The sequence below is a fragment of the Molossus molossus genome, unplaced genomic scaffold (genome assembly GCF_014108415.1).
Source record: "Molossus molossus isolate mMolMol1 unplaced genomic scaffold, mMolMol1.p scaffold_m16_p_10, whole genome shotgun sequence".
Classification (NCBI taxonomy): Eukaryota; Metazoa; Chordata; class Mammalia; order Chiroptera; family Molossidae; genus Molossus; species Molossus molossus.
Genome location: NW_023425345.1, coordinates 56,199,987 through 56,214,248, shown reverse-complemented (window position 1 = coordinate 56,214,248; position 14,262 = coordinate 56,199,987). Strand labels below are relative to the sequence as shown.

Genomic DNA, 14,262 nt, shown 5'->3' with positions numbered 1-14,262 from the left:
CACCTTCCCCCAGGGCAGAAGGGACAGGGGAGCCCTCTGATTGTCTGTTTATAGGGGAACTAACACCATTCATGCGGGCTCCACTCACATGACCTAATGACTCCTCACAGGCCCCACCTCCCAATACCATCACACTGGGGATTCGATCTCAGCATACGAATTTGGGGAGGAAACAAGCATTTAGTCTACAGCAACAGGATCGTTGTGAAGTCTGATTGATATGCCAAAACTAAAACACTAGGCAAAGTACTTGCCACAGAGTAAGTACACATCAAGGGAAAATGGCTTTTGTGTTGATCATTAGTGTAGTCTAGACTTGTAGCCACTACAGCTCCTAGTAACAGACACTAGCCCTGAGGGCCTGGCTTGTACTTTACTACCTTAAGCTTTACTACCTTAAGCTTTACTTGTAAGAAAAAGAAACGATTATATGTGCCATTGAGAGGAACTCATCAACTCTAACTAAATTAAATGGCCTTGTCACAGGGCTGCCTCTTCTACTTCAGCAGGTACTTGTAATACGTTGACCGTCTTGTAAATGCACAGTAAGGTGGTGTGCACCTGTCTGTCTGCGAAATATTTTGAAGGGATAGCATGATGCTCATTTTTCTTTTCTAGTGAATATGAGGGAATTGCAATATCAGTTTATGTGGGAACAGTGAATGATGCCCCTGCAATATGTCAAAGTGTGCCTTATGATTAGAGAACACTACTGATTCTGAAGTCTTCATAAGTTGTTTCATTGATCAACCCCAAACTTATTTCACTGGAAGGAAGCATGCCTCCAAATAGAGGGCATGTTGGGAGTCTTCAGATATCTTCAGAGTCTTCAGATCTTCTTTGATCATGTGGATACGTTGTAAATCTTGACCAGTTAGCAACGATTCCCCTTCAGACATGGCAGTTGGAAACCTGAATCCAAATACTGAGGTGGAAACCTGAAGAAATGGATGGCTTGTAGCAGAACGAGAGCGGAGATCGGGATCCACTTAGATGCGTATACAAATCAAAGATGACTTCTAAGTCCTTTCTACAAATATTTGAAGTTTACCTTATCCGTGTTCCTTTCCTTGCTCAGTCTGTTTCCCAATCATCACGGATGTTGCTAATTCTTATAGGGAACACCATGGAAAATACGCCAAAGAACTTAAAAGTAAGGTGAATACGATTGTCTCTTGCGACTGAAACTAAAAACACATTAAAGGGTGAATCAGCCAGAAATATGCAAATTTAACAATAAAATACAGCAATGGCTTCTGAGACAGGACTGAGCTGTCAGAAGCATGAATCCCTTCATTTATAAAAGTGTCTCAGGCAGGGGCAGGGGGGACTTAGCCACTGGAACCGGGTACTCCTCATATACCGGTGAAGATAGCCACAGTCAGGTCCTGAGGAACACTTTCTAAGATTTTTTTTTTTTTGGAGCAAAGCCGAAACTCAACTCCCAAAATACATTCTGCAATACTCTTTTGCTTCATACAGATTGTCCTAGAGGGAGAGACTGTGAATGTTTGTAGCTAACATGGCCACAACCATCCAGGCTCCTGTGACAACTGTGGGTCTTGTTCTGATAAGAACCAGTGGCACTGGGCTGGAGACAGCCAGCTCAGCGAACTGCTTAGTGTGACTCAGCTTCTGAGAGAGCAGCCAGTGAGAACTGAGCCTGCAGGACTGTAAGCCAGTCTTGGCTCACAGCCAGGTCTCCAAAGCACAGTGCCTCCCAGCTTCTTGGCAGGCAGCCAGTAAGCTTTCCCTGGGGTCTCCAATCTCATTACATACTCTCCATTTAAAGGTACTCAGCAAGTCATAAAAGTCCTTAGAAAACTTCAGAGGATCCCCCCCCCCCCTTCCTTGATAGACAGCAGGCTAAGGAACAGATCAGGGAGGGACAGTGGCCCACAAGAAACAAGCTCTAGTAGAATAGAATATAGTTGACTTTAGAAGTGACTAGGGAGGGCTAAGGACATTCTCCTTTATGCAGACAGCTTTGGAGTGTCCCAGTCATAAAGAAATGTATACCTTGATAGAAAACTTTGAATATGTCGACTTCTTATAATAGAGAAATTGAATGAGCCACTGGTAACAGCAGTTGCTATTTGTTTCTGTCTCCTTGGTGAATTTCAGAGCACATTCAGAAAATGAAGGTACTTGTTTGTCATCAGCTGACTCCTGTACCAGTCCTACGAAGGTGGATTTATCATACAGTAAGACGGCTAAGCAGTGCCTAGAGGAGATATCTGGTAAGTGACCTCGTTGATGGGTAGGTCAAGCCTCAGAATTTCTGTAATCTCTCCATAAGTCTTTTATTAAATTATGTTTGCACTGTACTATTCCTCGTAAGCATAAATTGTGTACATCTTATGCTTTGGAGATTCTTGGGTAGTTGGCTGTTCTGCTTACGGTGATGTCTTGGTTGCTATGTTAAGATTTCTATAGAGAATGGTAGTGCTTTCAGAGGCTGGGATTTTAAGTCCTCGCTGCCGTTGGTCAAATTGAATATAATCAGAGAAAACCTGGAGATTTTTCTCTTGTTAAGAAGGCAGCCCTTGAATATGTTTGGAGATTTAAAAAATATTAAGGATCAGGTGTTAATGTACATTTTTCATGGCCAGTCCAACCCTGCGGTGTCTTCAGTTCTGTGCTGTTGAGAACATTGCAAATGTGCATTCTGGGGAAAAATCTAATTATGGAAATATTTTTAAATAAATAAACAATGTAAGAAAGCAAACACATACACATACCCCAGACACAGTTGGTCAGATATTTGAGTGTATAAAACAGGATTCTCAGCTATAGTCTAAAGCTTTTCTTGAATCCAGATAAACCCAGGCATATATGGAAGGCCTTTGGTGTAATTGTGTTACATGTAGGTCTGTTCATGAGCAGCTAAGTGAGCTCTTAGCAAAATGTATTGCTCCTAAGGGGAAAGAGAGTCTAAGAACATGTTATCTGTTTCTAACTAAAGGAATGCAGGGGAGTAGAGGTATGTCTGTCATCCCAAAATATCTCTGACTCATCCATTGTATATTCCAAAGAAAAAAAAACTAAAATAGTTATTTTATTTAAAATATTACTATTGTACTCCAAGGACTCAACGTATCACTCTGAAACTCAGGAAAGTAACTATTTTTACTAATTTGGAGTTTAAGAAACTTCCTGCCTTGGCAGACTTGAAGTATCTTGGCAACCCTTAGCTATCACTGCAATACCCACCAATGGATTTGACAGCAATCACAGCACAACGTCTCAAGGGTTCCTTTCGGAATTAAAATCAGTGGTATTGCCCAGCCAGTGTGGCTCAGCAGTTGAGCATCGATCGTGCACCAAGAGGTCGCCGGTTCGATTCCTGATCAGGGCACATGCCCAGGTTGTGGGCCCCATCCCCAGTGGGGCAGCCAGTCGATGTTCTCTCTCATCAGTGTCTCTGTCTCTCTCCCTCTCTCTCTAAAATCAATAAAGGAAAATTATTTAAAAAAGGAATCAGTGGTATCATTAGACATCAGAGGTTTCATGTGCCTGTCACAGTGGACCAGTGCAGGGGAGAGGTAGAGATGGTGATGCCAAAGCATAGCTATGGGCATGCGATTTGTGGATTTTCCAAATACCTGGGGCAGTGTTAGCTTTCCCATAGCTCCAGATGGTCCCATGAGCAGAAGGGAGATGCATATCTGCACTGTGACGACGTAGTTTTTGAACCTCGTGTGGCCTGAAGATGCGTATGCTTCACATATTTCTTCTTTCACAAATGCCTTCAATTGGTATCAGTATGCCTGTAAAATATTAGAGTTCAAACCAGTAAGAGAAAATTGCATTTTGTACTGTCTGAAATCTAATTTTGTACAGTCTGAAATCTAATTTTCATTTGAATTTCGCAAAGCAACATTGGTTTTTCTCCGAAATTAATATATTACTGAGTACTTCTGATTAAATAAATAATCCCTATTTGATTTTTCCTCCTGTTTCTTATCGTCTACCATTGGATCGCTTTTTTCATATTCTAGGTTAATATTTTCATTTAGTGTTCTGATGTTTTAAGGGAATATTACTTAAAAGTGAAATGTAAGCTAGACTTTAACACAATATAATAATATTGGAAGGTCTATTATTTTGTAGCAATAATTCATTTATATCGAATTATAGATTTGAGTCTGTGATTTAGATAGGAATATAATAAAAGAAAGGAAACAACAAATAAATGCTGAAATGAGGCTTTTCTGATGGTGTCATTCCTACTATCTTTTGTTTAAAATTAGAGAAAGAATAATATCCCATGATCTCACTTATTTGTGGGATACAATGAACAAAATAAGCTGATGAACAAAATAGATCCAGAGACATGGAAGCGGGGAACAGACTGACGAACCCCAGAGGGAAGGGAGTGGGGAGGCAGGAAGAGATAAAACAAAGAACTTATATGCATATATGTATAATCAATACATTCAGACAATAGTACAGTGAAGGTGGGGCAGGGCAAGGTGGGAAATGAGGAGGAGGGGGTCAAAAAAGAAAAAAGGCGGGACCGCTATAATAAAAAAGTAAAAGTTAAGTATTTAAAAAAAATTTTTTTAAACACACTATAGAATAAATACTGGAATTAAACATGTCACAGAATGAATGAATGAATGAATGAATGAATGAATGAATGAATGAATAAAAAAAATGAGCCTGTAGTGGGGTGGTGAAAATTTCTCTCAATGCAAATGTGAGATTCGTGGAAGAAAGACGGTACTGGTTTGTGGGTAGTGAGCTGTAACCTGAGTTCCGCACTAGGAGACCTCTGGACGAGGGCATATCAGGGACCAGTGATGCGAGGATGACCAGCACACCTGGAGATGTCTTGTTGGAGATCTTGTTTTCCAAACCCTTCTGCGCTATTTATTCTCATGGTCATACCCTACTTCTGGGCAACTTCAGAATCGGCAACTTCTCTGCAACCTGATGTCCATGCGCCCCGTGTTTGCCGATTGCAACCTCCTACCTTACTCGTGTTCTTTCTGTTTTCTTGCTCCACCACTGGTTCTGCTAGGATTCCCAGTTCATTGATTCCACCATCTTTTACGGACCTTCTGCCCCCTAAACCAGCTGAATTCCTTGGTCACGGAGTGCAGTTTTCCTGTTGCATATACCCTTAATGTTCTTGCTTCTTTTTCACATCCTTGTACTCATTTGATGAAGTCGCAGACTTGGTTACATTCAGCTCTCTACCTCATCCAGGCCAGCAACGAGTGGACCTGGAGAAGAACACATCACATGTTGGCGGGACTCAGTTTACCTTCATGACCACCAGTCTCAAGTGAATGTTTCATGCTGCCCAGCAGTCATTCTACATTTCTCTGGTCCATTTATTTATCTATTTGAATCTTTGATTTTCAAACCTATAATACCGCCTCTCCTATTTTTTCTCTTAAACAATGACCTTGATGTTGACTTCACTAAAAAAAAAATGAAAGCCAACAGAAAAGAATTCCACAGCCCCCCGGCACCATATCTACCCATATACAGCACTCACACCACTTTCTCTGCCTTTCCATGGGTTACTTTCTCTCCTACCTCTTTAATATCTCCCTCTCCACCAAATCATTATCTTTGGCCCACAGGATGCTACCATCTCTTCAGTCTTCATTAAAACAACAACTTTTCTTCAGCCCTTTTACAGCTTTCCTTCTGTTTCTGATTTCTGTTTCTGCCACCTCATTCTGGCTGCTGGAGAAACCACAGACCACATACACACTTAAATGGATTTTCACTCCTACGTTAGACTGGCCCACAGGATATCCTTTCTCAGACAGTATGAGATACAGGAAGAGAAGTGTTCTAGGAAGTGGAAAAATTAATTCTGGCCTCTTCACTGCCATTATGTAGCTGTTTGAATTGTTCCTTGGTTTCCATTTTTGTGAGGTGACCATTATGATGTATATTAAACTCAAAGGATTGTTGTGAGATACAGTTTTATTCTTCCATCCGTCTTTTCAGTCATGATCATCTGGTACCTTATAAATGGCAGACATGCAAAGCATTGGGAAAATAAACATGACTAAGACATAAGTCCCCCTATGGAAGAGTGAGAGAAAAATAAACTTTAAAACCTCAAGTAATTGAGTTACTAGACATACAGAACAACTAATTTAGCTATAAAGTGTTATATAGGGCTTTCCTGGCCAGAGTGGCTCAACTGATTGAGCGTTGTTCCATGCACCAAAAGGTTGCTGGTCAGATTCCCAGTCAGGGCACACACGTGGGTTGCAGGTTTGATCCCCAGTTGGGGCAGGTACAGAAGGCAATCAATTGATGTTTCTCTTTCACATAGATGTTTCTTTCTCTGTCTCTGACTCTCCCTCTCTCTCTCTCTAAGCATGTCCTCAGGTAAAGATTAAAAAATAAAAAGAGAAAGAAGAGTTATACAGGGCTTAAAAGGTCACACATGTATATTGTGGAGTTCTAATGGACAAAGAAACCAGGGAATGCTATTTCAGGAAAAAACAGCATCAATGAAAATAATTTGGAAAGAAGTCTACTTACTTTATGATTTTCATTAATTTTGTATTGTGAAACTGAGTGTTTTTCTGAATTCATTGAGATCTTGGTAGGTCATAGGTTTTCTATAACCCCAAATTTTAACACTATTGCTGTTGTTGAACTCATGGCTAATGGTTAGAGTGGGGGGCCCTTTGGGGGAAATTCTGTTCTGTTTCTCAAGTGAAATAGCCTGAATGGCATAGAACTCTGATGGAGTTAGCCTTGCCAGGATAAGATCCAAGCTGTGTGAATGTATAATTTGGGGAAGTCTGAAAATAACACAAAAATAAAAATACAAAAGGACATGCAGTGTTTAGGAAAGGGACTCGAGCCGTTAGGAGTTCCATGTCTGAGGCAGCATTGGCTTCACCGGGGCATACCTGGAAGTCTGGGTGTAGTTTTGCCTACACCCACTTTGCCATTGCCCCAGCTGCTAATAACAGCACCTTGATTTTTGGGGGTGGGGAATGGGAACTATGGTCACATTATTATCTGTTCATGTGGGCCAAGTAAAAGGGACCCACGCTGATCCAATCAGAACAACCAGTTCCCTTCATCACAGTGACTCTTCCAGGACCGGACGTGTGACCCAACTCAGTTCACTCCAAACCAATGAGAATCAATCTCAGAACTTTTCTTGAGACTGTTAGAAAAGAGATAAGAGATGCTCTTTTTCTTATTTTTACTGGACCTGAAGCTAATCAAAATAAAGCGTGGAGCTGCTGGTGGTGACCTTCTCCCTCAAGTGAAGCAAACAGAGAGAAAACATAACCAGAAGCAGGAGAGAATAAGCTCGGGGTCATTGCAGAAAATGTCTGAGCCGCTGCATGAGCCATGTGAAAGTATCCCTCCTGCCTTCCCTTTCATTTTCTGTGGTGGTACTCAGGGAAGATCCTTGTTGGTGCTTAAACAAATGTAAACAGCATCCCTACTGTGCAACCTGGGTGAGACATACCATGCAGTGATTTGCGATCCTGTTCGGGAGCTAACTGGAGGCAGGTTTGTTAGAGGGATTCACGGCATTGCCGGGAAGCCTCGCTGTTTACATTTTCAACTGAGCAGGAACTCACTTGAAGTTATAAAAGCACAGTGGAAGTTAAACATGTAGCTAAATTATGGTGTGAAGGTAAGTATCAGAAAAGAGGGACGCTCAATAAAATGGCATGCTGGAGACACAAGTCTTACATCCCTCCAAAATCCTAATAGCATTCAAATGTCATATTATTTGTCATGTTCTTACGGAAGAAAACTAGTGATATTTACCTGATCTGAAGATGAGGGTTCCACTAATTATTACCTACGGGAGAAATGTGTTATGTAATTTGTGGCAAGAAGTGAGTGAGCTTCTTGTTTCTAGCCCGTCCTTTAAGAAACAGGCCATGACCTTGATATTACAAGTCTGGTGGAATTGACAGTTCACATTTTACAGCTTTGGCTTGGGTTTTATTCTCACATTTATTGACAAAAAGTGTCTGGCCCCAGAGACCACCTCTTTTATCAAGTGCCAAGAGATCCTGCCAAATGTGAAGTGAGCTTTATTTTTCATTCCGCTGGAATCATTCAAGAACGTTTTTACATATTTTTTCTACTTAGGTTTGCACTTGCCCCCCCCCCCTTTTGCATAAGATGATCTACCAACATGTATGACATTTGTTTAATGCACTTTTTAACCTTTATCTAGAATTTATATTCAACTGAATAACATTAACAGATGCCAGACTGACTTGGTATCAGCGAAATTGACTAATTATTTGTAAAAAAAAAAAAAAAAAAGGAATAAAATAATTGCATGAATTCAGGAAATCATTTTAGAAGTGAGAATTTAATTCAAACAGAGGGGTAAGCTAATGGTTACATGTGTCATTTCTGACTTACCAGACTTCTTATTTAATAATGAGAAATATCTGGTATCTAAGACCTTTGTAAATGGTCACTTACGTTGCCTTTTTCTTGACTGTTTATAAAGATTAAGATCAAACTCGGGTCTTTAGGTTAGTTTAGATCTTTTTCTTAAATAGCTACTTTATAATTATATTTACTAAAGAGCTGAAAAGAATTCCTATTCGGAACAGAATAGTAACTATACTTTGTCTCAGGTCTTGACAAAATTAGTGACCTGTATTTTTAGTGTTGATTGGGTTTTTTGTCTCCAATGCATTGACTTCCTCTTTCAGCTTGTGTAACATACATTTATAGGTGTGAACTCAAATAAGTATAAATACACTCATGCAGGCTGGACATCCAAAGCCAGCAGAGATACTGCTCCTAGAGGAGCAAAAAGTGGGTTTTCTGCCATTGTTCAGGGTAAACTTATGAGCTGATGTATTTTCAGGGGGAAAAACTATGGTAATTACAAATTGACAACAATATCATTAAGAATCAAACAAAAATGCCCTTTTAATGTTTTCTCCATTAGGGTTGTTTCTTCTAAATAACCAGCCCCTTCTCACTTGCTCCATCGGACTTAGCCGACCCCTTTCTGGGTTGACCCCTGCAGGAAGATTGAGTCAGGTGGACCATGCGATTTGATTTGGTCGATGAAATGTGAGTGGAAATGTGACATGGCCATTCCTGGGTAGACTCTTTAAGAGCCATGTCTTGGATCTGTCATCTCTTCCCTCTCTCATGAGATCGACACATCTCAGATTGGAGTTGTTCTTTCAGCCCAGGTCTTAGCATAAGGGGTACCTGGATCAAATATGCAGCCAACATAGCATGGACATTAATATGCATCTTTGTTTTTCTTGTAAGCACTGAAATTTGTCCATTGTTTGTCAATGCATCATAACTCAGTCTAAACCAGAATTTCTCCACCTTGGCACTTTTGCCATTTCAGTCTGCATAATTCTTGGTTGTGCGGGGTGTCCTGTCATTGGAGGATGTTTAGCAGCATCACAGGCCCCTATCATTTAGATGTCAAGAGCATCACACACTCCAGATGGGACAACCCAAAGCATCTCCTGATATTGCTGAAGGCCCGCTAGGGGGCAGCCAGTTAAAAATCACTGCCGGTTGAAAAGCAGTAGTCTCAGCCTAATAGTTCTCAAATTGGGGTCCTGGAGCCAGTAGTGTCTGCACCACCTGGGAATATGTAAGACAGGCAATGTCTCAAGCTCCCTTCAGACCTACCCAGTAAGTAGGGGTGGGGCTAGGACCCAGCAAAGTACATTTTAGTAAGTCCTCTGAGAGGTTCTGAACATTGAAGTTAAGAACCGCTGGCCTAAGCCAAATGCTATACAAGCGCCCTTGTATAAAAAGAGGGCATCAGCCCTGACTGGTTTTGCTCAGTGGTTAGAGCGTCGGCCCGTGGACCAAAGAGAGCTGGGGTTTGGTTCCCACTAAGGGCACATACCTGGGTTGCAGTTTGTCCCCGGCCCCGGTTGGGGTCATCTGGGTGGCAGCCAGTCGATGTGTCTCTCTCACATCGATGTTTCTCTCTCTTCCCTCTCTCCCCCCTGGTCTGTCTGAAGATAAATGCAAGAATGTCCTTGGGTGAGGATAAAAAAAAAAAAGAGAGAGAGAGGGCATCATTATTGCTTTTACTCACAGATGCCAAAAGTTCACTTCTTTGAGGTGTAGAGCATAAAGATTCCCTAAATCTGTAAGACTTCAGAGTCACGACAATATACTAGTGTACTATGGTCTCATAACTCGGCAAGTCATTGAGTCACGATAACTAAAAATGATGAAAAGTAGTGTTCTGATCAGGAATCCAAAAGGAAGTGGCATTTTGATTTTAAAAAACTTACAAAAAGATGTTTTTAAAAGGGTAATTGTTTCTGTAATTTGACATTTGTGTCTTCATCTTATTTGAACACATTTTATGTAAATACAATTTATTTTAAAGAGCAAAAGTTGAGAATCAGTATTTATAATGTATAGTTTTGTTTCTGTAATTGAAAATGTTTTCTAAAATATAATTGCTGTTCTTTTCATCTGATTCCTTTTTATACATCTGTGTAAAATGGATGTATGGGTGGTGTGCCTTGAGCCTGGGCACAAGGAATTACTAACTTTGCAAAGTAGATTGTTCTCATATTTAAAGGTATAGGTAATATACATTGAAATGCTAATTTATGTTATTAAGAGATTGGGCATTCCCATTAGTTGATTTTTCTGGGGTGAAGTATCAGAAGTAATTTATTAATATTAGTTCAGAAAATGATAGGGATTTAAAAATCAATTTCAATGACATAAATATTTCTATATATTTCTTCACTTCTCTGCTTTTAATGAGGAATGTTTATGGACAGAAAACCTCAAAGGCTTTTCCTTAAATATATATATTTTTTGTAGCTCTCAGTGGTATACATGGCCTTTACTGTAGTTGGTAGGTGTTCTCATAAAATTAGAATTTTGGGGTGGTGTCGAACAGGATAAATGCAAAATATTTATTTTGTTAATTTTCTGTTTTTATAAAAAATATTAAAAATAAAAGTCTGGTTATGCTACAGTAGAGTTATATGGACTAGATTAGGAATAATGCTCAATATGAAAAGATGTAATGTATTTTATATTTTTTGTCACATCAATATGTTCTACGTAGCCATAAACTTCCTAGTATATGTTTTGAATGAAAGTAGGAGGAAAACCTTTTGTGTATGTGTTTTCTGTGGCTATTTTTCACAGAAAGACACCATGCGTTTTATTGTCACAGCAGGCTTTTCCTAAATAGCTCAGAATAAGAAGCCCTTGAATTAGTAAAAGATGAAGTGAAGTCTTTTCCTTTAAAGCATTATCTGTCAGCCAGAATGCCATGCTCCGTTTTTTTAGGTCCGTTACAGTCGAGAATTTGATTTGTGCTTTTCCAGCACAAATCCTAACATTCAGGAGGCAGATCTGCCTGCTTCAGCTGCCTGGAGCTATAGAGAATTAGTCTGTCATTCTCAGTGTCGGGGAGTGTGTGCTGTGTGTGTGAGTACTGTGAGTGCGTGTGTCCGTAGCTGAGACCGGGTGGCCAGGAGTGATTTAAATGTGCATCGGGTGTAGAGTGCAGACTCTGTCAGCCTTGGCTTTGATACCTGTGGCATTCGAGGTTGGACAGACGCTTCCGTGCCTCTGGTTTAATTTAGCAGTATGTTTGCTGCCATGGCAGCCAGCAGCATCCACTGCAGCAGCAAGGAAGAGCCATAGATCTGAGAATGCAGGTGGAATACTAAAATGCGAGACGCTCGTGCAGGGCTGGGCTTTTCAGTGCTTAATTTCTGCTCTATGGGGCTGTGATGCAGAGGCTATCCATGCTGCACCCCCTGCCAGCTCATCTAGAGTCAAGGGCTGCAGACCTAAATCAGTGAAGGGCTGGTGAGAGGTGGAAAAAAAAAAAAAAAGCGAGAGACGTAGCTGGTGCTTCACTACCTCGCATTTGGGAACACAGAAGCAAGAGAGGGGAATGTGGACCTATCGCCCTGCTGAGACCTGCGATTGGAGGAAGATGGGAAAACGTAGTTGGTTTCCTCTGCGACTTTTCAGCTGGAGCAGCATCTTTGGTGAACTCTTTTCTGCTTCAGCTATGTTCAAGCAAAATATTTGTAAGTACTGCTGATTAAGGAACTGATGTAGCAAGCTAAATTGTGGCCGGCTACTTAATTGTACCATAGCTCCAGAATCTTATGTGAGTGTTGGAGCCTGGGTTTTTACTGAAGTGCATGTGTTAATTAAAACCAAAAAGGGCCAGTTGCTCTCTCAGTGAAAAAAGATAATATGAAGTCCCACTGAAAAGAAGAAACCATTAGAGGAACCATGCAGCGGCCGGCTGAACTCTCCGTGTTTCGGAGCAAAGAAGTAAGGAGAAAGGGAGCTTGCCTTCAGAAACAAAAGTCGCTGACCAATCTCTCCCTCACCAATGAGGGGGAGAAGAGACCCACCGTGCGCATCTCCAACTGGTTTGGGAATGCTGCGAAGGCCAGCCAGAGGGAGTCCCGCTACGCAGCGCGGGGCTCGCTGTCCAGGTTCCTCTCGCGGTCCGTGCAGTCCCTGTACCACACCAGCAGCTCCGGGGCCTGGAACCTCCTGCCTGCCAGCCAGTCGGGCAGCGAGGGTTTAGAGGACTGGTCTTCCAGCAAAGGCTTGGAAGGTGAAAGTGATGAAGACAGCAGGTCTGAAGATGAAAACGCGTCCTCCAAGCCAAGCAGCATCAGCAGGAGCTGGGCAGAAGAGGAGGGAGAAAGCTGCTTGCGGGAAGGCACGGCCCACCTGGATGAGGACGTGATCCTGACCATGCTGGGGGATCTGGAGCAGGCACTTTACACTGACTTGTTGGGTAAGTCAGGTTTTCTCTTACCAGAAGGACCGCATTTATGAAGCTGCGCATTTGCTTTAGCCGGGTGTCTTCCATGCGTCCGGCTGATTTTTTTAAACTGTTGTTACTCAGTTTTTAAATGTTTATTTCTTGTTTCTTGAAATTCTTTTTTTTTTTTTTTTTTTTGTCAAGTTGAGCCGTGATTACCAGTTGCGAAGTCAATTCGGAGAAAGTAAATAGCACCAATCTGCCCTGGGCATTATTGGCCGTGGTGTCCAGTACATTCTAGACATCCATAAATAAGTGTCAATGTTTTAAGACGCCAGACATGTTTTTCACTCAGTCATCAATGGGGCCTTTTTATTCAATTTCCCCAAGGTAGCCTAACCCCAGATATATAATGAAGAAAGAAGGGCCTCATGAGTAGGTGTTCTGCAGAGTCAAGTGTTTCCTCTGCTGCCTCAGTGGTGCCCCAGTAAATGGCCCTTGTTTCACCTCAGTGACAAGCACCATGAATCTACTAACAATTTCGGAAATGCAGAGGCCTATTCCGACAGCTTTACTCACATACTTTTTTGAGTTTTTTTTTTTTTTGGTGCTTGGCAAAAAAATGCTCCTAAGGGTGTACCTTTAAACTGCTATATAGATAACCAGGAACTATTTTTACATTTTACAAACTAGGCCTTTTGGATGACATGAGTCTTAGTAGTAACTTCAGACATTATCTTTAACTATATATGAAGATGTCTGAAATAATTTTTCAGTTTTGTGATTAAACTTTAACTGTCAGTTTGCCACTTGCCTGATTAACTAAACTAGATACATTTTAATGTTTGTGCCTAAATTCATGCTTTACCGAAATGTATTTACATCATAATGTTCCTTATTCAAAACATGCAGAAGTGTTGAACCAGTGAATACATATTTTATTGTCAGTGTGTGTTTTCACAAAGGACTTTGTCTAGGATTCCTTAAACTGGAAAGAATTAAACCTGACCAGTGATCTCTTTGTTTCTGATTCATGCAATTGATGCTAAATACAGGTTTGTTTTTATTCTCCAAATAGACCCTCCTGTTAGAAGATGTTTTGTGAGCTTTTCTGGAGTCTTAGTGACCCAGCTTTAGAAGCAAAATGCTTAGAGAGACAGCAGAGGCAAATATTGCTCAATGTGTAATGTTAGTTTGGCTTTTAAAGAGTAATGTTCCCACAGTTGTGGAAATAGTGATGTCTGAATCTGAATACACCAGGTGCTCAGATGCTGAAGATTTATTTCTACAGCACTGTGTGATTTCTTTGCTGAACTGCTCTTCATGAAAGACCTGTATGCAGTACAAAGGCGAGACAGGGAGTCCTAATCCTTAAGAATCTTTTTCTTTTTTTGGTTCCCTGGCACTGTAGAATCAGATGATATTCGTCTTTTGCCTTTAAAACGTCGCGTTTATCTTGTTCTAAGTACTTCTTATGTAAGTATTTTCAAAGCTGTGAGCAGAGAGCCTCTCCTGACAGT

At 41.0% G+C, this 14,262-nt stretch overlaps 1 protein-coding gene across 3 annotated transcripts in view; it reads left to right on the top strand.

Annotated features, from left to right (window-relative positions):
* NAV3 (neuron navigator 3) overlaps positions 1-14,262 on the top strand; it is a 332,922-nt gene that overhangs the window by 161,787 nt on the left and 156,873 nt on the right. For all 3 annotated transcript variants that reach the window (XM_036251933.1, XM_036251934.1, XM_036251932.1), the window contains exon 9: positions 2,125-2,240. In XM_036251933.1, coding sequence (XP_036107826.1) covers positions 2,125-2,240 — 116 coding nt within the window. The remainder of the gene's footprint in view (positions 1-2,124; positions 2,241-14,262) is intronic.